Source organism: Schistocerca piceifrons, chromosome 9, assembly GCF_021461385.2.
Source record: "Schistocerca piceifrons isolate TAMUIC-IGC-003096 chromosome 9, iqSchPice1.1, whole genome shotgun sequence".
NCBI lineage: Eukaryota > Metazoa > Arthropoda > Insecta > Orthoptera > Acrididae > Schistocerca > Schistocerca piceifrons.
The window spans coordinates 15,951,523-15,975,564 of record NC_060146.1 but is presented as its reverse complement, the minus strand read 5'-3'; the positions used below and the strand labels follow the sequence as shown (position 1 = coordinate 15,975,564).

General features: G+C 43.3%; 1 protein-coding gene across 2 annotated transcripts in view; it reads left to right on the top strand.

Annotated features, from left to right (window-relative positions):
- The window catches only part of LOC124717294 (arylalkylamine N-acetyltransferase 1-like), a 77,020-nt gene that overhangs the window by 28,602 nt on the left and 24,376 nt on the right, over positions 1-24,042 (top strand). For both annotated transcript variants that reach the window (XM_047244109.1, XM_047244108.1), the window contains exon 2: positions 5,829-6,019. In XM_047244109.1, coding sequence (XP_047100065.1) covers positions 5,839-6,019 — 181 coding nt within the window. In that variant the 5' untranslated portion in view covers positions 5,829-5,838. The remainder of the gene's footprint in view (positions 1-5,828; positions 6,020-24,042) is intronic.

Sequence of the window (24,042 nt, the reverse complement as noted above, 5' to 3'; positions counted from 1 at the left end):
GCACTCTACATAAAAAGAAATTTTATATAAAGAAATAAACTACTGTGTGTATAAACTAAGAAATGATTATACTGTATGCATTCTTTTTACAGTAAAAACGAAAACAAATTACGTGCAAAAAAAGTCAGGGATACATTTTTGACGAGTTTTCCAAGGATCAATCAAGCCTTGATTGGCAGCAAATTTACTTTCGGCTTCCAGTATTTTGTGAAAAACTATCGCTTTTTCTTTGAGAATTGGCCCGGATGTTGGAGTTCCTTTCCTTCTTTCTTGACAAAACAACATCCATAATGCGTTATCAAGCAGTTCAAGTTCAGGCTTTTTTAATGTCTTGCGATTCTTCAGAGTGTTTACACCATCAATCGTAACCGCATAGGAGTCAATGTCTTTCCGATTCTTACTCCAGTCCTTAATTGTCGTAACGCCTACATTCAGTTTCTTTGCAATTTTTTGGAGCGAATCTCCTTCGTCCAGTCTTTGTAGCACTGCTAATTTTTCATTTAGTGAAAGAGTTACATGTTTACGTTCGAATCCAGACATGTTGAAAAACAGACAACTGTACACGCAGTGAATCTACAGTAATAAGTACGGTAGAGAACAAGGAATAAAGCAAACAACGAAGTTTTTTAATCCCAACAAAGGATAAAACTGCACAATAACGTACAGTATAACGGTATGCACAGCGATAGACACTGCAACAATGGCGCGACAGGCGTCTAGTCAGTGACAAGTCGGCACAGGCTCGCGAGCCTCAGCGTGGTCGGACTAACCGGAGTGACGGACCATCCAAGGTCGGATTGGAGGGGTTCTACTGTATCAACAAACGGTGAAAACTTTTGATATTATTAACTTCAAACGCTGCAGAAGCACACACGCACAGCGAAGTCTTGAAAACACGTGACAGTCCTGGTTTAATGTTGACAACATGCGCAGAACGCAATGCTCACTCCAGAGATATTTACTCTATGGTCATTACAGCAATGACAAAAGAAGACCGTTACAAAAACACTTGTAATTACAAAGGAAATGACCTTCCTAACGTCGTCGGTGCTGTCGTCATGTGAAAGTACATGTAATGTATAGGCCTACGCTACAGGAACAATTCCCTTTTTGCCATTAATTCGCGGTGGTATGTAACTTAGAGCAACTAAGGGAACGACGGTAAACAGATAAAAATGACGATCACAAATAATTGATCATAACACCCGCCACCCGAATCGCAAGATCGATTTACAACCGCACGTTCGATATTTATAGTTTGGACCCTGCGACTTCGACAGGCAATCGTTCTTGTAAATTACCAAAAATTCACTGAAACATGTATACATAGTCAATGAATTATACAACATCATACATAAGCCGTACTACAAATTGACATAGAAATACCGACAGAGATACAAAATAGGTCAAAAATAGGTGTTACAAGTCGAGTTCCGGTTTAATAGCAGCAAGGGACAAACAATGAAGATTTATGGACTTGTATTATGAATCTGCAGAAGACTTATTTTGGAGAGAAAAAGAATTGATTTTTACATTCACATATTTGTGAAGAATGGATTACAGGTAATGATTAAGTTTGTTTTCTTGGTGGTAGCTGTTTGATAATTCTTTGATTGTCAGACATCTACATCAGGAATCTCTTCGCTTTTCACTTTTTTCTTGGGATTTATCACTCACTGAGAAAGAAGTGAATTGAAGAATTAAATTTTGAAATTTGATTTAAGAAGAGGTTATACATATAAAGTCCATTTTTTTGAAGTTCAGTTATTATAATTCTTGCATTATTGTTACGTGGTTTCAGAGAAAACTTAAAGTATTTTTGAACTTTCATTAAATGTTACGAATACTAAGTCTAAGGGACTGGAATTGGAGTTTGGTTCATCTAGCCCAGAGTCATTGTCCACATCCGAAGAGTCAATTAATTTTCAATTATTTAAAAACCATTATCAATAAATTATGACCCAAGAATGATAGCAATGTTTTTTGAGAACGCATGGCACCTCTGTGTATCTCTGTAGTTAGATTTTGCTGCGCTGTTATCGACACGTGCTGTAACTACAAGATCAGTTTGCACCCAGGTAACACAAATTGTGTAGTGAACAGATTCTTTCTTTAATTAAATCTCACAGGGATAAACTTTAATTTCAAAGTAATCAATTTTATTTATCCAAGTTTATAGTCAGATTTTGTGATTACAATAAGTTTCTGACAGGGCACGATTTTCGTGAGATTCTCGCAGTTAGCTTTATTTACGCATTTCTGCAGTTGAACTTTGTCACCAACATATTCAGTTTCACTTTAAGATTCACTTTCACTCACCTTAACAAATCGGAACAGGTACGTTTCACTGTCGAAGGAGACTGTTTTGTGCCCACCGTTCTGGTCTATTTCGAAGGTGTTTGTATGCCCTGAAAGTACCTTGTACACTGAAGCACTCATATGTAAATAGGCAGACAACGACGCTGCGCTTGGCAACGCCTATACAGGGTGTTACAAAAAGGTACGGCCAAACTTTCAGGACACATTCCTCACACACAAATAAAGAAAAGATATTATGTGGACACGTGTCTGGAAACGCTTAATTTCCATGTTAGAGCTCATTTTAGTTTCGTCAGTATGTACTGTACTTCCTCGATTCACCGCCATGATTTCATACGGGATACTCTACCTGTGCTGCTAGAACATGTGCCTTTACAAATACGACACAACATGTGGTTCATGCACGATGGAGCTCCTGCACATTTCAGTCGAAGTGTTCGTACGCTTCTCAACAACAGATTCAGTGACCGACGGATTGGTAGAGGCGGACCAATTCCATGGCCTCCATGCTCTCCTGACCTCAACCCTCTTGACTTTCATTTATGGGGGCATTTGAAAGCTCTTGTCTACGCAACCCCGGTACCAAATGTAGAGACTCTTCGTGCTCGTAATGTGGGCGGCTGTGATACAATACGCCATTCTCCAGGGCTGCATCAGCGCATCAGGGATTCCATGCGACGGTGGGTGGATGCATGTATCCTGTAACAAAATGTTTGAAGTCACGCTGGTACGTTTTGTTGCTGTGTGTTTCCATTCCATGACATGTGATTTGAAGAGAAGTAATAAAATGAGCTCTAACATGGAAAGTAAGCGTTTCCGGACACATGTCCACATAAAATATTTTCTTTCTTTGTGTGTGAGGAATGTTTCCTGAAAGTTTGGCCGTACCTTTTTGTAACACCCTGTATAAGACAAGTGTCGGGTGGAATCGTTAGATCGGTTACTGCTGCTACAATGGAGGGTTATCAAGATTTAAGAGAGTTTGAACGTGGTGTTATAGTCAGCGCACGAGCAATGGTACACAGTATCTCCGAAGTAGCAATGACGTGGGGATTTTCCACTGCAACCATTTCACGAATATACTGTGAATATCAGGAATCTGGTAAAATATCAAATCTTTGACGTCGCTGAGGTCAAGAAAAGATCGTGCAAGAACAGGGCCAGCGGTAACTGAAGAGAATCGTTCAACGTGACAGAACTGCAACCCTCCCGAAAATTTCTGCAGATTTCAGTGCTGGGCCACTGAAAGCATCAAATATGGGAGGTCTTCAATTACCAATATGTCATAACCTCTCATTTTATTTGTGGGGTCCTGCCCTTTCGCCTCTTACAGGGTGCGTAAAGGATGGTGCTTTCTTTGATATCTATACAACAATTCAAGCAAATCACATTAATCGTTTTTTATTTCAATAAAGCGGATTGACAATACTTAACTTTGTATGTTTAAGAAAGTGTCGCAAGCGATGGGCGACTTACAAACAAGTCGGAGTCCTTCACTATATACAGTGTCCATGTAAGCAATTCATATGGATCACTAACAACTATTCCGTCAGTGCCGTCATAGTCAGCAGGCTATTGGCTGAAGTCGTCTCACAGCCTTCTCTGCTCTTGCATTCTTCATCTTCGTGCTGGCACTTGTGGTTACACTGGAACATTATTATAACAAATTGTACCCTAAACGACGTGTTTTCGACAGCCCCTCAGTGTGTTGGTTCTTCGAAACAGCTTATATTCATACCACACACACACTATAATATCAAGTGGCTGCTACAGTCACAGGTTCGAATCCTGTCTCGGGGATGGATGTGTGTGATGTCCTTAGGTTAGCTAGGTTTAACTACATGTAAGTCTACGGGACTGATGACCTAGATGTTATGTCCCATAGTGCCATAGCGCTTAGAGCTATTTGAATCACTATAATATAAAAACCACCAAATACGGAACTCAACGCAGTATGCTTTAATTCAAAATGGCGTTTGATAAGTTCTGTGTGTGTGTGTGTGTGTGTGTGTGTGTGTGTGTGTGTGTGTGTGTGTGTGTGAGGGTGAAACTTCAGTATTATACACTCTAAGACAAAATAGGACGCACCACGAAAGAGTTATACAGACAGAAATCGATAGCTGTGATGTACACATACAGGCAGACAAATGATTACAATTTCAGAAAAGTTGGATGATTTATTCAAAAGAAAGAGCTTAACAAATAACGCATTGCTCCGCCTTTGACCCTTATGCAAGCAGTTATTCAGCTCAGCATTGACTGATAGAGTTGATGGATGTCCTACAGAGATATATCATGCCTAATTCTATCCAGCTGGCGTGTCAGATCTTCAAAATCCCGAGCTTGTTGGAGAGTTCTGACCATAACTGTCCATACGTTCTCTATTACGGAGAGATCTGGCGATCTTTCTGGCCGAAGCAGGGTTTGGTAAGCATGAGGGCAAGCAGTAGAAAGTCTCGCCATGTGTGTTCAGACATTATCGTGCTGAAATGTAAGACCAGGATGACTTGCCATGAAGGGCAACAAAACTGGACATAGAATATCATAGACGTACTGCTGTGCTGTTAGAGTGCGGTGGATGACAACCAAAGGGGCCCTACTATGAAATAAAATGGTTCCCCAGACCATCACTCCCGATTGCCCACCCAGATGGCGAGTGACAGCCAGGTTGGTGTCCCACCGCTGTCTGGGGCATCTCCATACACATCTTCGTTGGTCATCAGGGTTCAGTTCGAAGCGTGTCTCATCACTGAAGACAATTTCACTCCAGTCATTGAGATTCCAGGCTGAAGATTTGTCTGGAGATGCCGTGGACAGCAGTGGGAGACCAACGTGGCTGTCGCCCAGCAAACGGCCCGACAGCCACGAGTGGTGGTCCGAGGTGCCATTTTGTTTCATAACAGGGCCCCTTTGGTGGGTCATCTGTGGCACAGCGCTACGTTCACGATACTCTATGCGCAGTTTTGATGCCCTTCATGGAAAGCCACCCCGGTATTACATTTCAGCACGATAGCATCCACCTCCACCCGGCAAGAGTTTCTACACCTTGTTTTTATGCCTGTTGAAACCTATCTAGGCAAGCTATGTTGTAAGATCATCTCCCTAGATGAGAATGTTTGGATCATTATGGCCAGGGCTCTCCAACTCTCTAGAGATTTTGATGATCAAACGCTGCACTTGGACAGAATTGGGCACTGTGCCCATCAGGAGGACAGTCAATGGCAAGCTTAATAACTTCTTGGGTAGGGGCCAGAGGTGAACCAACACACAATGTTGAACAAATAATCCACCTTTTCTGAAACTGTAATCATTTGTTTGGCTGTAAATGCACATCATATCTACCCATTTCCATCTTATTCGGATGGCTCCTTACTGGTGCGTCATTTTCGTAATTTTTTTTTTATTTTCGTCAGTGTATTTTATTAAACTCCTGACTGAGTTCCATCACATTCAACACAGAATGTTTTTGGAGTTACCTCCATTTTTACAGCTTTTTCCTCTATGTACAGGCCCTGCAACATGCCCTCGGTGCCCTACGCCATCCGGCAGCTGACGGCTAGAGACAGCCCACAGCTGGTGGACTTCCTGCGTCGGTTCTTCCTGAGGGACGAGCCGCTCAACGCAGCTATGGGTATCATGGCCAACGGGCGACAGTCCTGGCCAGAGCAAGAGCGCTTCCTTCTCGAGCCTCTGTCCCAAGGTACAGCGCAGCATATCAGTCTGTTTTACTCCATAACAGTTCGAATAAGTGTGAATCTGTAGGGCTGAGGTCATCGGTCCCTAGATGTACACACTAATTGAACTAACTTATGCTAAGACCAACACACACACCCATGCCCAAGGGAGGACTGGAACATCCAGGGGGAGGGGCCGCGCAGGCCACGGCATGGCGCCTCCAACCACCTGGCCATTCCACGCGCTGTAACGGTGAATCAGCCCATATGGTTCCAGAGAAGCCGCCATACACAGGTGTTTGTTTTCCCTTGAGTCAACTAAATACCCCGAAAACGACGCATCACACGAAAAAAAATGTTCTAAGTAAAAAGCTGCCCATGCGACCGCTACCGTCGCAGGTTCGAATGCTGCCTTGGGCATGGATGTGTGTGATGTCCTTAGGTTAGTTAGGTTTAAGAAGTTTTACGTTCTGGGGGACTGATAGCCTCAGAAGTTAAATCCCATAGTGCTCAGAGCCATTTGAACCAAAAAGCTGCCACTGGCTACCTCCAAACCATGCCTCGTGCATGGAGGGTCAACTTTGTATTTTAAAATGGGAACTCTCCACACATTTTATTTTACTGCATTCCACAAATATCAAGTGTGCTTGAATTTACAATTAATAACAGATACATTTGATCCTACATTTCATTTATGATGTCAATGTATACTTTTGTGTTCTAACTTCATGTTCTGCTGTTTAACTTGAGCTTCTTAGCTCACCATGTATGTTGACAACTATAATCTCATACAATTTATGTGACTTCCTTATGAAGAAGACATCCTTAGTGGTATCGAAACCTGATCATGGTATTTACATTGAACTTATGTATCCTGTTGGGTGCATACCTTATATATTGAGTTCATATTTGTGTTCTAAATTTACTTTAGTCTTGCACATTTGACATTATAGTACAATATGGTTACATGTTTCAATGACTTGTTAGAAATTATGTTTAACATGATCCAGGAACAACAATGTAGATGTAACAGTTTCTTGTGGCCATCAGGATACTTGATACTGGTCAGTCCCCTTGCCTTTCACCATTTGCATGCTTGGTTTCAGTGAGTCCCCTAGCCTCTCACCACTGGGGTGGTTGATTTTGGTGAGTCCCCTTGCCTGTCACCATTAGGATACTTGATTTTCGTGAGTCCCCTTGCCTCTCACCACTGGGGTACTTGTTTTTGGTGAGTCCCTTGACTCTCTGCTTGCAGCCTTGCTATAAATTAAAATTATTTCAGTCTTCTCTGCATCGGATGCAACATCAATTACGTAGCTTGCCAGAACAGCTTCCAGATAGGAGTAGTGCCAAGAAGTTCGCTGTTCATGCTTATAAACCCCCCGGCGCTGCAGCGGCATATCATGTGGTGGGGCACCGAGCATTGAGGTGAGAATGTGAGTGTTTAGACGATATGTGTTGTAAGATGTCGTAGTCTCCTGACCTTCATTGCTTACATATTCCGCCCTCACAATCATATTCCGCACATCAAGACGCTTCATTCGAACCCGAAATCGATAAGATAAAGTTAATTTTGTATGAATTCATACAAACGATATGCAAATAACAAGTAAATCGTAAGTGCGCACCGAGGTTGAAATACTCGAGGCTGGGGTACAAACACACATTCAAGACACAACGGTCACAAAAGCTTTTAGTTTGGGAGAGGCAAACCACACGCCAGGAGGCCGGTCCCTTCAGAGGATGAGTCAACCTATCTATGTTGGCCGGCGACCACCCATAGAGCAGACAGCATTTGCCCAAGTGAAAGGGAGAATGACCTCGTGTTCAGCTTAAAAGCAAATTCCACTACATTGTGTGGGAGCACCCAGCCTATGCATTCTTTACAAACATGGCACGCAGTTTCGGATGTTTTCACAGGGAGACAGCAAACGCCGATGCTACAGATTTCCGGATTGGTCACCTTAAACGAAACGCCATTCTCCCGTTTTAGAAGAACAATGCTGATTGGCGGATGATATTCCTGGCGCCTTGAGCTGAAGGAGTAATGGAAGAGACCAAAAGATATACCCCTTCACATCTGGCGTGGAGAGGGGCCGTTCCGTTGTTGCTCTTGGACCAAGAACACGTAACGAGAGCGTGCGCTCTCGTAGGTGCACTCAAAAGAGGGAGGAACAAGTCTCTCCTCAGTACTTCACTGGGAGAGCACCTCTGTCGAGAGTGAATCGAAGTGCGACTCTATATTGAGTCCTTGTGATTAAGCATTGTTCACTGTGTTGGCCGCCACACTTATTGTGCGGTGTGAACGGACGTAGTTATAGTTAAATGCCTGGGAGCGAATTTTTGAGTGGCATCACAGTGGACTGGTTATCCGACCGGTGTACCACGCCAATAGTTAGACTAGGGGCGAATAGGAGTCCTTGACTTCATCAAGGTGTAGGGAGAGTTTGATTGGTGAAGGGCAATCCAGATAGACCCAGAGTTATCTTATTTGTCAGCAGCGAGCGGTGCAGACAGCAGTCGTCGCAGCTTACGGTATTGTGCGCTACAGCTATTGCGAGCCCCATATTTCGTCCACAACAGTACACTTCACTGCACTGCACACGTGACAACCTTGACCGTACCTAGCAACATTCTAATGGATAATTATTCAAGTTGAGTAGGCACGGCTCTCAGCCATTTTGCCAAGTCAATAACAATCTTAAACTTTATATAGAAATTTCATTAGCGAATCCTATCCTTAAGAGGTAGCTTCACATTCCGCAAAGAGCCTGGAAATAACTTTTCCAGTTCATAACTAAAAGTGCCATTGTGACTTCTCAGAATTTTTGAAAAAAAAAAAATAATAATTTTCGTTAGTTTCATGTTTTTTTTACACTATCTAGTACGACTCCAGTACTCTAGTATCCCACTAGTTACGTAAGAAATTTTGTGAATTTTTCTGTCATTTCCTTACAGCGGACGACTCCAGAAGGTATTTATTGCTGAAAGTTTTTCAGTCATTTCTCTTTAGAACTTTAGAAGCGTCTGTCTGACTTCTGTAGTAGTGTGGGGGTGAAAATTGCATCTTGCAGGAGCCAAATGGTAAAGGGTACATCTCAGATTAATCCGTTGCGCAGAATGACAGAATAGCACCCACACTTCGCTCACAATGTGTTTCCACGGTGGGTGCGCCATCATTATCGTTTATGAACATTATTTAATGGTTGTGGATTGCATTCCACCAGTGCGATGATTATGGTGGTTGGATGGAGACAAACAGCGAACTTAGTGAACCTGATGGTGGATTCGAGGGTGGCTACCAAAATCAATCATTCTGATGATTTGGGGACTCACCACAATCAACCCTGTAGAGAACAGAAAACTACGTTACCATACATTGTAAATGTAATGTAGAATCAAATACGTCGGTTGAAACACGAAAACAGGCACACTTGATATTTTTCGATTACAGCGCCATATGCCATGAATGGGCAGTGATGCTTTGAGTGAACTATACACATTTTTTGGCATAGAATCCTAATACGTAATACAAATGGGAGATCCCATTTTAAATTACAAAGTTGACCTCACCCACGCAGGAGCGGCTGGTTAGAAAGTGTCCACTTGCAGCACAGACAGATGTCCTCTTTACTGATGCTAACGCTTCACGTACAACGATTTTCTGTATGGAGCATAATTTTTGAGATATTTAGTTATCTAAAGTTAAAACAAACACCCTATATATTACTAAACAGTTAAATCAGTCACACAGTCACTGATGAATCTTCCTGGTTGTATGGCCACGAGCACTGAAACCTTTCCGATTCTAACGTTTCGTCCACATCTGCGCTCGACATCTTCAGAGCTTCTCGTGGTCCCGCAGAGTCTTACCAACTGATGGTTCGCGTGCATATTCAGCTATCTGCTCTTCCTGGGGATGAAGGACGCAAGGAAGTGTTTACCCTGGGGCATTTACTGCAACAGCAACGTGTACAACTTTCATTTATTACTTCCATGTGTTAGCGAGTCGTTTAGTCAGCGATAGTGACATGAATTGCAGGGCTGTAATAAGCTGGCCTTACTATCAGTCAAATAAGGCCACTGGCCGCCAAAATTGTTCTCTGTCGCAATTTAATCGGTCGAGTTGGAGGATGAGCCGTGAGGGGGTTCCCTTGTCTTTTTGTGCGTCCTGCAGGCATAATGTTAGAATAGGCAAGGATCTCCATTACTTGGGCTGGGTCGTGCAAGGGTTGTGCCAGAAACCACCGAGTTACACGAAATATGCAGGACGGTGTGACGTTCAACGTCTGCTGTAGGTAGCACTGGCGGTAGTTGGCCGCAGAGCCCCATGCCTCACACACACACACACACGCATAGTCCATGATGGGCCCCACACGAGCCCAGAAGAGTGGGAGGCCACAGTCGACCGGCAGGGTGGATCCTTCATGCAGGAGCGGGCAGTGTGCGCCAAGTCGTTGCTGCACCTTGCGATCAACACTGTGTATGTGCCTTTGCCAGGTGAGCGTAGGGTCAAAGGTGACATAAAGGTATTTTGCATCGTTGGTCTATGGCATAGTCTCGCAGAAGAGCTGCAGTTGTGGCTTCATTGGACAATGTCTCATGGCTAATAATATTGCTTGGCTCTTAGTCGCTTTGATGCCTATCCACAGAGGCATACCGACAATCTTTCTTTCCACGAACAATACGAGGCTGGAATAGAAGGGAGAACCGTTAGAGATACTCAAGGTACCCTCCGCTACACACCGTCAGATGGTTTGCGGAGTATGGATGTAGATGTAGATCCGATGGAGCCAGACGTTGTGCGTAAAGATATTGATAAAGGTGACGAGCAGCTCTTCCACTACCGTGAGCTTCGTCATACAGAAGAATCGGGTCGGTGCGTTCTGCAAATGTGAGCTCAACCGTGTTGCTCTGACACTCACAGACACGTGAATGTGGCTCAAACGAGGTCAGAGGTAGGATGGAAGTCAAATGACTTCAGCCAATCAGACGTAAGCACTCCCCACCACGATTAACCTGTTGCAAACATACCTAGCAAACATGTTTTAAAACGGCTGTACGTTTCCAGTCATGGGTTACTATTCAAAATACAGGGTGTATCAAAGAGAATCATCCTATTTTTAAAAAATCAATTATTAGGTTATTTGAGATAAGTGGGCGAACAAAATACTATTGGAAAGAGCAAACTGTAGAGTTTTACATGCTTCCCACTAGGTAGCAGCAGTGTGTGCCTGCTTCAGTTCTAGTAAAAATGGTGTCGGGACAACAGTAATAACTGTTCAGCTGATTTTAGTGCTAGGTACTGGATCCTCCTATTAGCACAGACCATTAGACGATAGCATGAACAATTCTGAACAGGTCGTTTGTGTAAAGGCAAATCACCAGGCCATCCCCGAGTGTCTGACACACGTCGAATGCATCCGCTGTAGTTGCACAAGGAGTGTGCAGAAATCCAGTTGTCGAGCAGCTCAACGTGCCCCCAGTGTCCGTCTGGCGTGTTGCGTCGACGTTTACACATCAAACCGTACAAAATTCGGTTACTGCAAGCTTTAAATCAAAGGATTACTGGACGATGGATCGGTCGCATTGGAGCAAAAGATTCAGCCTTACATTACTAGCCTCCAAGGTCACCGGACCTGAATGTATGTGATTATTTCTTCTAGGGGTTTATAAAAGACTCTATTCATGTGCTCCATTACGAAAAATAGTGAATTAACTGAGACATCGTTTAACAGCAGCTGTGGAAGCTGCAACTCAAGACATGCTCACTGCACTGTGGGAACAATTTGAATATTGCATTGACATATGTTGTGCATCCCAAGGAGGACATATTGAATACCTATGAAAAGGTATGAAAAAAACTGGGTTTTCCGTTCACCAAAAAATAAATTCATTGTATATGTTTATTAGTTTCAGAAATATAGACGTGCCAAATCTGATGATTCTTTTTGATATGCCTTGTACACAAAAGAAAAAGTTTTGTTTCACTCCGGTTCCCAGAACTCCTGGAGATAGACGTTGACTGTGGGTATTGTATCACAGACACAGTCCCTTTGACTGTTCAGTGAGCTGGCCGGAGTGGCCGAACGATTCTAGGCGCTACAGTTTCGAGCCGCGCGACCGCTATGGTCGCAGGTTCGAATCCTGCCTCGGGCATAGATCTGTGTGATGTCCTTAGGGTAGTCAGATTTAAGTAGTTCTAAGTTCTAGTGGACTGATGACCACAGCAGTTAAGTCCCACAGTGCTCAGAGCCATTTTGAACTGTTCAGTGATGTAACTAAACCCACCCGAAGATGTAAACAACCATTCATGAGCAGTGCCTATTAGATGGAGGGTGTCAGACAGTCGATCAGTTCCAGTCATTCCACCAGGAAGGAGGTGCACGGCTGGTGTTGCTTGTAGTTCAGCCGTGCCTAGACAGTCAATACCGCGGTTCGATCGCATCTGCATTGTTACTTTGTGCCAGGAAGAGCTCTTAACAATGGAAATGTCCAGGCGTCTCGGAGTGAACCAAAGCAATGTTGTTCAGACATGGAGGAGATGCAGCAACTGTCGATGGCATGCCTCGTTCAGGCCTTTCAAGGTCACTACTACTGCAGTGGATGACCGCTACCTGTGGATTATGACTCGGAGTAACCCTGACAGCAACGCCACCATGTTGAATAATGCTTTTCGTGCAGGCCATGATGCGCAACTTCACTGCCAACGTCCATGGCGAGGTCCATCTTTGCAACCACGACACCATGCAGTGCAGTACAGATGGGCCCAACAACATGCTGAATGGCCTGCTCAGGATTGGCATCACGTTCTCCTCACCGATGAGTGAGAGATGTGTTTGGAGGCAATCCAGTTTGGCTGAACACCTTAGACACACTGCCCAGCGAGTGCAGCAATGGAGGTTTCCTGGTGTTTTGGGGTGGCATTATATGAGGCCGACATATACCGATGGTGGTCATGGAAGGCGCCATAATGGCTGTATGATACATGAATGCCATCCTCCGACCGATAGTGCAGAATATTGGCGAAGCATTCGTCTTCATGGGCGACAATTCGCGCCTCCATCATGCCACATCTTGTGAATGACTTCCTTCAGCATAACGCCATCGCTCGACTAGAGTGGCCAGCATGTTCTCCAGACATGAACCCTATCTAACATACCTGGGATAGATGGATGTTTATGGACGACGTGACCCACCAACCACTCTGGGGGATCTACGCCAAATCGCCATTGAGGAGTGGAACAATCCTGACTTACAGTGCCTTGATGAACTTGTGGATAGTATACCTCGACGAATACAGGCATGAATCAATGCAAGAGGACATGCTACTGCGTATTAGAGGTACCGGTGTGTACAGGAATCTGGACCACCACCTCTGAAGCTCTTGCTGTATGGTGGTACAACATGAAATGTGTGATTTTCATGAGCAATAAAAAGCGCGGAATGATGTTTATGTTGACCTCTATTCCACTTTTCTGTCCAGGTTCCGGAACTCTCGGAACCGAGGTGATACAAAACATTTTTTGATGTATGTGTTATGCACTCACTCCCCTTTACAAGTTGTAGGGTGTTTGCAATGGGAATTTCCGAACACCCCGCACAGATTAACATCCTTATATTCGGCAAAATTGGAAATACCATAGACCCCAGAGTCCACTAGAACACAGGTTATGTTCTCCAGTTTTGTATTTTTTTGGATCATCTCTGTCCTTTGTATCAGTTTCTAGTAATTTGATGAGGAGCTTCATCTATACCATCTTTTCTTTTGTTCAGATATCAAGCTCCTCATTTGTTATACTATTAAATAGCCATAACTAGGACATTCGTCCACGGTTTTGACGTACACTTTTCGTAAATTCTTCTTCTCTGTTTCCGCACGTCGACACCATTTCTTTAAGCCGGCCGCGGTGGTCTCGCGGTTAAGGCGCTCAGTCTGGAACCGCGCGACTTCTACGGTCGCAGGTTCGAATCCTGCCTCGGGCGTGGGTGTGTGTGATGTCCTTAGGTTGGTTAGGTTTAAGTAGTTCTAAGTTCTAGGGGACTGATGACCACAGAAGTTAAGTCCCATAGTGCTCAGAGCCATTTGAACCATTTTTGAACGATTTCTTTACAGTGATATTATCAGAAACCGTACTGGGTCCTATTACTTAAGAAGTCTTCGAGCCACTCACATACTTGAGAACCAATCCCATATGCTCGTACCTTAGTTAGGAGTCTGCAGTGGGGCACCGAGTCAAACGCTTTCTGAAAGTCAAGGAATATGGCATCCCTCTGATACAGTTCATCCATGGTTCGCGAGATATCATGTGAAAAAAGGGCGAGTTGCGTTTCGCAGAATCCTGTAATGTTTGAATACTCCATTAGTAGTGTAGCGCTTGACACAGTCACGTCGATTAAATATTTGGGCGTAACATTGCAGAGCGATATGAAAGGGGACAAGCATGTAATGGCAGTTGTGGGGAACACGGATAGTCGTCTTCGGTTAATTGGTAGAATTTTGGGAAGATGTGGTTCATCTGTAAAGGAGACCGCTTATAAAACACTAATACGACCTATTCTTGAGTACTGCTCGAGCGTTTGGGATCCCTATCAGGTCGGATAGCAATTCAGAGGCGGGCTGCTAGATTTGTTACTGGTAGGTTTGATCATCACGCGAGCGTTACGGAAATGCTTCAGGAACTCGGGTGGGAGTCTCTAGAGGAAAGGAGGCGCTCTTTTCGTAAATCGCTACTGTGGAAATTTAGAGAACCAGCATTCGAGGCTGACTGCAGTACAATTTTACTGCCGCCAACTTACATTTCGCAGAAAGACCACGAAGATAAGAGAGATTAGGGCTCGTACAGAGGCATATAGGCAGTAATTTTTCCCTCGTTCTGTTTGGGAGTGGAACAGGGCGAGAAGATGCTAGTTGTGGTACGAGGTACCCTTCGCCACGCACCGTATGGTGTATTGCGGAGTATGTTTGTAGATGTAATAATTGAGGCTCAGGGCAGCACATCTCAAATTTTTAACACAGATGCGCCCATCTGCTTGTCGTCTTCTAAACAGCGCAAGAGATTCCCACTGAACCCGAGAAGCAATAAGCTATTACACACGGCATCCATTTCCAGGAAATAACGCGTGCACGTTTGCGTAAGCGCAGTTGCGCTGTTGGAAATGTAAGCACATACGCGAAGTTGAACAGAAAAGAAGGTTCCTGTGGACGAACTACAGACGCAGTACTCGCCGAATGCTAGCGGGGATAGCCCAACTGCGGGAGCCTGCTTCAAAGGCTCACCCAGGGAAACTTGGCAATATCGCGCCGTGTCGAAAGTGATAGAAATATTCCTCGTGTAGCTCTGAAATCTGTAGCAAGAATATTACTGTTGCTTACACCCGTCGTCTAGTGGAAGCGTCTTTGAGTGGTAATCAAACAATCCTTGATGCCTCGTGCGATCTACATCTTCTTCATACTCCGCAAGCCACCTAAACGGGTGTGGCGGAGGATACTTTCAGTACGGCTATCTGATCCCTCTAATTCTGTTCCACTCGCGAACAGTGCGTACGAAGAATGATTGTCGGTAAGCTCTAATTTCTCGAATTTTCTTTCTCCTCGTCGTCAATACGCGAGATGTATATATATATATATATATATATATATATATATATATATATATATATATATATATATATATATATGTGTGTGTGTGTGTGGTGGGGAGGGGGGGTGGAGGGGGTGGGGGAAGTAATATGTTTTTAGAATGAAATTTTTCACTCTACAGCGGAGTGTGTGCTGATATGAAACTTCCTGGCAGATTAAAACTGTGTGCCGGACCGAGACTCGAATCCGGGACCTTTGCCTTTCACGGGCAAGTGGTCTACCGACTGAGCTACCCAAGCACGACTCACGCCCTGTCTACATAGCTGTAATTCCGCCAGTACCTCGTCTCCTACCTTCCAGACTTCACAGAAGCTCTCCTGCGAAACTTGCAGCTCTAGCTCTCCTGGAAGAAATGATATTGCAGAGACATGGCTTAGCCACAGCTTGGACGATGTTTCCAGAATGAGATTTTCACTCTGCAGTGGAGTGTACGCTGATATAAAACTTTCTAGCTGATTTGGAAGGTAGGAGACGAGGTACTGGCGGAATTAAAGCTGTGAAGAGGGAGCGTGCGTCGTGCTTGGGTAGCTCAGTCGGTAGAGCACTTGCCCCGAAAGGCAAAGGTCCCGAGTTTGAGTCTCGGTCCGGCACACAGTTTTAATCTGCCAGGAAGTTTCAAATAATATGTTGTCCAACTCCTCCTGAAAAGTGCTGTCCTGAAATTTCAATAGTAAATCTCTCCGTGATGCTCAACGCCTCTCTTGTAACGTCTGCCAGCTGAGTTCGTTTGGCATCTCCGTAGCACTTTCGCGCCAGCTAAAAGACCCCGCTCTTCGTTGGATCTTCTCTATCTCCTCTCTCAGTTCTAGCAGATAGGGATCTGAGACAGATGAACAATAGGTACTCAAGAAGTGGGCGAAGAAACGTCTTATAAGCCACTTCTTTCGTGGTTGAGTTACATTTCATTAAGAGTCTTTCAATGAATCTGAGTCTTATGTCATCTTTTCCCACTAACTGTTTTATATGGTCATTCTACGTAAGATCGTTCTGGATAGTTACGCCTAGATATTTTACGGCAGACGTTGCCTCCAGCTGTTTATCATCAATAGTGTAGTTGTACAGTAGTCGATTTCTTTTCCTATGTAAGCGCAATATGTTACATTTATTTACATTCAGGGCCAACTGCCAGAGTCTGCACCATTCATCAAATCTCTGCAGGTCGTTCTGCAAATTCTTACTACCTTGTGGCCTTGCTCCTTTGGTATGAACAACTGCATCAACCGCGAATAGCCTTAAAGAGCATCTAACGCATTATACTAAATCATTTATATATACTGTAAACATCAACGGTCCTATCACTGGTCCCGGCGGAGGTTCAAGTCCTCCCTCGGGCATGGGTGTGTATGTTTGTCCTTAGGATAATTTACGTTAAGTAGTGTGTAAGCTTAGGGACTGATGACCTTAGCAGTTATGTCCCACAACATTTCACACACATTTGAAAATTTTGGTCCTATCACACATCCCTGTGGTACTCAAGGTATTACCTTTACATCTGTCGATTTAGTTACGCTAAGAGCGACGTGTTGAGTTTCATCTGCAAGACTCTTGAATCTAGTCACAGGTCTGCTCCGATACTCGGTAAGCTCGAATTTTATTCATTAAACGGCAATGGGGGACTGTGTCAAATGTCTTAGTGAAATCAAGGAACACGGCATCAACCTCAGCGCCGTTGTTCATGGCACTGTGGATCTCGTGGAGTAACGGAGTGAGGAACAAATTTTCTCAGGATCTCTATTTGTGGAATCCATGTAGAGGAAATGTTTCATTTCCGATAACGTCATAATTCTTGAGCAGAAAACCGCTTAGATTTCGAACAAAAATAATCAGCAGTGGCAGTTGAAGATTTCCAGCGTAAGAAGTCACCCCTTATTCAGCCAACGGCCTTGTCAAAAAAGGCGGTGGAGCAGACAGAGGTTCAGGGCATTCTCTAGCCCTTCCGGTGGAAAACTGCCCTTAAAGGTAGAAAAATCAGCAATGATCAACGATGCTGGCACGGTAGCTGAACGTGTTTGGTCAGAGGGTTAGCTGCCCTCTGTAATAAAAAACTGAGTGAATAGATTAACTATGAACTTCAGCTTCTTATAAGAATTTTTGTATCTGACTGAAATGTATTACTGTCTGATTGTGAGTTGTAATGTCTGGTAATCAGGTGGTGTGCTACATTGGAAAAGTAGTAGTTAAATTTATTAGCCACTACTGTGGAGTTGATTATTTTATTGTTGTTTTCACGAAGTTCTATATTTTGTGGGCTAATGATATAGTACCTGTTTCTCTTTTTATGATACTCCATGTTGCTTTAGTCTCATTCCTGGAATTTTTTATTTGTTTGTCATTTTCCATTTTCTTTGCTTTTGTTATAACTTGTCTAAGTATTTGGTTATATTGTTTAAAGTAGTTGATAAATACAGGATTTGCGGTTTGCTTTCAGTATTCATATAAGTTCCTTTTATTCTGGCATGATATTATTATTCCTATTGTGATCATTTATTTGGTTTATGTACAGAATTTATAAGTGATGTTTGTTTAGGAAAGTCTACTTCAAAAAAGAAAAAAAAAAACGAAATCTTTGTCGTTTGAACTGTAAACATCAGTCCAGATTTCTCTTCTCAAGAGAGAACAAAAGTAATCTATGTTTTCATTATTAAACTTCCTGACAATAGCTCTAGTTTTCTGGGCTTTTGTGTTTCCTGGAATAGCCATTGTTAGTATTTGGGCATTGTGATCACTGAAACCAGTGTTTCCAGTCTATGTGTTGCAGGTATGTTTATCTGTATTTACAAACACCTGATCTATGGTTGTTGCAGAAGTAGTGGTTATACACATTGGGTTAGTTATAGTTGGTTTTAGGTTAAAGGACTTCAGTAAATCTTTGATTTAATCTTTAAATTAACTGGGTTTGGAGAAATCAACATTTAAATCTTTACATATGATAATATTTTTTTTAAGGTGTTGAAATCCTCAAACAGGTCTTCCATATGAGAATAAAAAACTTTATCACCATCTGGTGACCTATATACACAGATAATTACAGAATTTCTAGTTGGCAGTTCTACTATTGAGAGTTCTATGTGTCTTTCTTTAGACAAGCTGTCAAATTTGGTTATGTTAGTGAAGTCTATATCTTCTCAAACATATATGCAGTTATGCCTGAGTACTTCTCTACAAAATGTGCCAGCTAATGTAAACTGAGGTAGGTGTGCTAGTTCTATCATGCCTTTATTTAGCCAGTGCTCAGTAAAGCATAAAACAGAAATATCACTCATATCATTTAACAAGATTTGTATTTCATTCAGCTTATTGGAAAGAGACTGAAAATTCTGATGGAACAATTTAGAGTATGAAACAGGGACTATATGTGTCTTGCTTGACCACTTACCTCTTTTTTACATCTAGTGTTGTTAGCTGTAAAAAATCCTCCTTGTTTTGAGGTGTGGGTGGTGTCTTCTTGCTAGCTGGTTCCCTGGATTCATGGCCCTGCCTTTCGTGTGCTGTAGTGCTTCTAATGGTAATCCACTTGTCCAGTAGCATTTGTTTCATTTTAGGCACATGTATTGCACTGGTTTTCACATTGTATTTGTTTTGGTGAAACACTGATGTCTTCAGGTAGACTGGTCGATTCAGAGATAAATGCATTTGGTTTGTATGATTGTTAATTTTAATTAACGAAGACAGTCTATTACATACTTGCTCCTCCCCCTGTCTCTTCAAGTGGAATCCGTGATGTGTCCTGAGTGCAAAACTTACAGCCACAGATATTCGTGCACATGTCTCAATTCGGGTATAAAATGGAACAATGGAAACTCCAGGTTGGCATATGAACAATATAGGAAAAGATAGAGCCTCCCGGCTGGTGTATCAACAATGTAGGGAAAGACAAATTGCTACTTACCATAAAGATGACATGTTACGTTGGAAACTGACACAATTAAAAGACATACACATAAGCTTTCAGCTGTAGCCTTGGTCAGAAAAGGAAAGAGAAACACACACCAGTTCTTAAAACAAGCAAGGACACATCATGTACATATTACCGCCAACTCAGGGAGCTTGGCGGCCATGTGTACATGAGGTGTGCCTGCTTATGTGAATGAGTGGTGTGTGTTTCTCTTTCCTTTTCTGATACAGGTTGTGGATGAAACCTTCAGTGTAAGTGTCTTTTAATTATGGCTGTCTGCAGCTTAGCAAATCATATTTATGATAAACAGCACTCTATCTTTTCCTACTTTGTTGAGTGTAAAATATGCAAGTACATACACAGCGTATGTCACTCATTTTCAGACTCTGGCCTCCACGGAAAATGGCGATACACTTGTCGTAGTCAGTGATGATCTTTCTGCCCTGAACAAACGAGAAGAAAAACTGCTGCACATAAGTAAACATCACACTTGTAAGGACCCTGTGGCACTGAAGGAACAAAATGACATATTCAACTCTGAACTGTTGGGCTTAATGAATGAGATCTCTACAGCTAGTGAACCTTTGAGGTGTGTTGGCAGACTGGAGAGTCTACACAAGCCATACTGTCCTGTTCTCAATTGTGACGCCACCATCAAAACTGCAGAGTTCACATTTGGTTGCCCTGGCAAGATACCAAAACTAGGATGCCTGCCTCTCTTTTTGCCTGCACCACGATCACCCAAGTGGGGCTTACATATGCCAACAATGTGGCCTGCTCCATCTCACATGATCACAGATTGTTAAGGTTCTATTTGCCATCTAAAACTTTTACGTGTTTTGTTATGATGCTTGATACCAAACTTGGCCTATTTCATTTTTCCCACTGTCTCTGTCCACGTGTATGCATCAACTCTGGCGTTTAGTTGCTGCAATTGCATTTAATGTTTACTTTGTTATTTGCAAGAAAACAGTAGATTCTACAGTTTTTGCCAACAAGGTAATTTCGTTTTTCACATGTGCACCAACAGCGTGGATCCGGCATTGGTTCATTGTTATGACAGCAGCAACAGCAGCTTGAACAGCAGTTAGAGTTGCTTTGTCAGTTGGTTACAATTGCCACAGTCCTTCCGCATCATCCCACATCCTCAGCTTTTCCACCCTGCTGAGTGGCAAAGGAAGAGTGGGAATTGTTTGTGTAGTATTTGCAACAGCATTACACAGTGTTTCAAGTAATGGGCCAACTGTGCAAATGTCCTTTTTTGCTAATCGAAACCAAAAAAATTTATTTGCTTCAGAAAGTAGCTCCATTAACAGATCCATGTGACATTGTCATTTTTTCAATGTGTGAGTTATCCAGTGCTTACTGTCATAAACAAACCCACATTGTCGCAGCCTGTACTGAACCGAAAATGGGTCAGCCCTGTCGGGTATGGTTAGTCAACCATTATATATTCTAATATGGCTACTACAGTCGGAATTTCTCTGTTGTCACCACATTCAGCCTTATGTGCTCCTCTAGCAGCATTCGGTCTGCACCCTGTCTGTCTTTAGGCTATTCACTTATTGTAATCAGAGGTCTAATCAGTATCATGCCCTTAGACTATCCACCCATTGCAATCCCTTGTATGGAAACATGGCTGTACCATATATAGTCAGGGATTTGATCAGTGATGATACTACTGCAGCAACCCCCCCCCCCCACCTCCCCCCTCCCTACTTTTCCCTGGTGTGAGGGTTAAGCACTTTACAGCACTGCTTCCGTCTACTTTTCCCTGGCATGGAAGTTAAGCAGAGCTGTTTCTCAACCAACAACACAAACATACATTCACACACTAGTAACTCCAGATATTTTCCACTGTCCTCCCACACTAACACGTTCTACTGTCGAGGCTATGTGACTTTCTTAGTCCCGGACAATGAGATGCCCCACCTTAAAACCAGCTAGTACGAAGTTTGTGACTGATTTTACTAGATGGCTCGCAAGCCACCCAAGAGGTTTCTTGAAATTCCACCACCCCTCTTTGTATAATATTAGTAATTACCTTTGCCCACCTCTCTTGCTTTAAGGACATCGCACCCCCTCCCCTCCCCAAGGTGCTACATACTCAATTCACTGCTGGTTAACTAAGACCAGACCTGTTCTGACCCACGGTAAACTTGGTTTAGTAGAGGCCAAATTTCTTTGACTCAGTTCCTTACTCTCCTGCTAGGCCGGCAGTAGGCAACCGATTCTGCTGTGGAAGTCCATGTGGAGAGTACGCCTTACTGCCATATCATTCGCTGCAGATATTTTTTTGCCCTCCCCATTTCTCTTACCCTACTGCCCCATCAACGTTTCTATTCTGTGTTTTTCCTTTCTGCTGTCAGGGAAGTGATGCTTGGCTATGCCTTCCAGCAGCACTACAAGAACTAATATAACCCTGTATATCAGACACACTTTTCCAGTCATTTTATAGAGATATCGCACGAAGCTACGAGATGACTTCCGGCTGTTAACCCCCAGAGGGCAGTGAGGTTTTGTTGACATGAAGTGATGTATGAGGTTGTTTTATTGAGGTTATTGGTGAGCAGTCAAAAGGTCCTGTGTGTGTTATTTTAAGTAATGCTAAATGGTCTGTTTTATTCTGCCACCCCAGAGGTCAGAGCAGAACCATTAACCATGATTCATTTGATCATACAGTGAGTTTCCAGTTGAGACAGTCTTTTTAGTTGTCTAAATTGTGGCCTATGTTCCCAGTGCACGCTTGCTATAAGCAGAGACCGCATGGCACAAACACGTGGGCTGGCACAGAGGTCGCCTTGCGATAAGCTAGTCACGCCCCCGGACGCTACCACTTCTCTCCCTATTCTTCTCCTTGTTTGCCGTAATTGATTCTAATCTTCCTACGATTTATCAGTCATTTATTGTATAAGTTTTGAGTGACAATGTACGCAGAGTATTATATAGAGTATAGCTCTATGAATACTTTCGAGCAACTCAGCCCTTCTACTTAACGGTAGTGGTTCACTATTTAATTGCTCTCCATGTAATATCACCACCCCTCTGAGGAATTTATCTTTATTGGTTTATCACTATGAGCAGTGTTTAGAAAAGGACCTTTGGCGTGACTTCGGTCATCTCTTCCTGCTGTCCCTAAACAGCAATTTCCTGGAGAATACCATGTTAAGTTGTGAAATGCAAGCAAGAGTGTTCCTTGCTGCCCTCATATGATAGTAGTTCAGTAGAAGATAGTAATGAGTGGAAAGGAATAGTAAAAAAGTAAAATACCCCCAAAAGAAAAGGCATGGCCCTCCTTTAGATGTAAGGAACTATGTATGTGTATGAAGCCGCCCCCCCCCCCCCCCCCCCCCCCCGTGATCTATTCATCGCCCCTTCCGGAACCCCCCCCACTTATGGCTGCCTGTCACGGTCAGCGACCTCCGCCACTACCACCGCTAACAGCTGATTGGTGCAACCAGTGCTGCCACTCGCAGTGTCCCACACCACCACCGCACCATCCGCCAACATCACCCAATTATTGTCATTTTTTAATACAAATCTAACACAAAAACACAAATAATCAAAATGTATTGTTAAAATTATGTAAGGCCGTCCTTCCCAGGAGCCCCTCTAGTAACTGTCAGTTTACCACCCCCTCCCACCCTCCCATGCTTCAATCCTGCGGAGGGGTGAAGGGTGTACAATGGGGGCCATTATTGAATGGATTTATTGGTATAAAAATTTGATTTTTATTTTTCACTTGATGTTCGTCAGTGCCTTCTGCCTGGCAGCTAGTTGCAGCATCTCAGTCACGTTGCCCATAAATGGATAGAACCACTCGGAAACTCACGTATTGAACCATCGGCAGCTAAATTCACGTGTTGCTGATGAGGTAACGCTATTGAACTGTCTGTCTTATGATCTGGCCGACCAATAGGGAGGCTTGGAGGCGGTCAAGTGGGGGTGGAACCACGGCCAGCTGCTGGGAGTGGACACACCATTCGCAATCTTCTGCCGGCAGGTTCCAAACTGATCAGACTCCCACATCTCCTGCTTTCTTGGCGGTAGCCCATTCAGTTCCCGCGGCTTCTCTAGGCCTGCCTGTTTATGGCATTAAACATTCATGCATATAAAAAATGTATAATTCTTCATGGGTGCCTACAGTTTTCCCCTCCTGGCGAATCATGATGCATTAACATTACTACAGAAATTTTGAGAGTACTTTCCAGGATGAGTCAGACAACATACTACTTCCTCCCACATACATCTCCTGTAATGACCATGAAGAGATAATTCGAGAAATTAAAGCCAATACAGAGACTTACCAATGATCATTCTTCCCACACTCCATTGTTGTTGTTGTTGTTGTTGTGGTCTTCAGTCCTGAGACTGGTTTGATGCAGCTCTCCATGCTGCTCTATCCTGTGCAAGCTTCTTCATCTCCTAGTACCTACTGCAGCCTACATCCTTCTGAATCTGCTTCATGTATTTATCTCTTAGTCTCCCTCTATGATTTTTACCCTCCACAC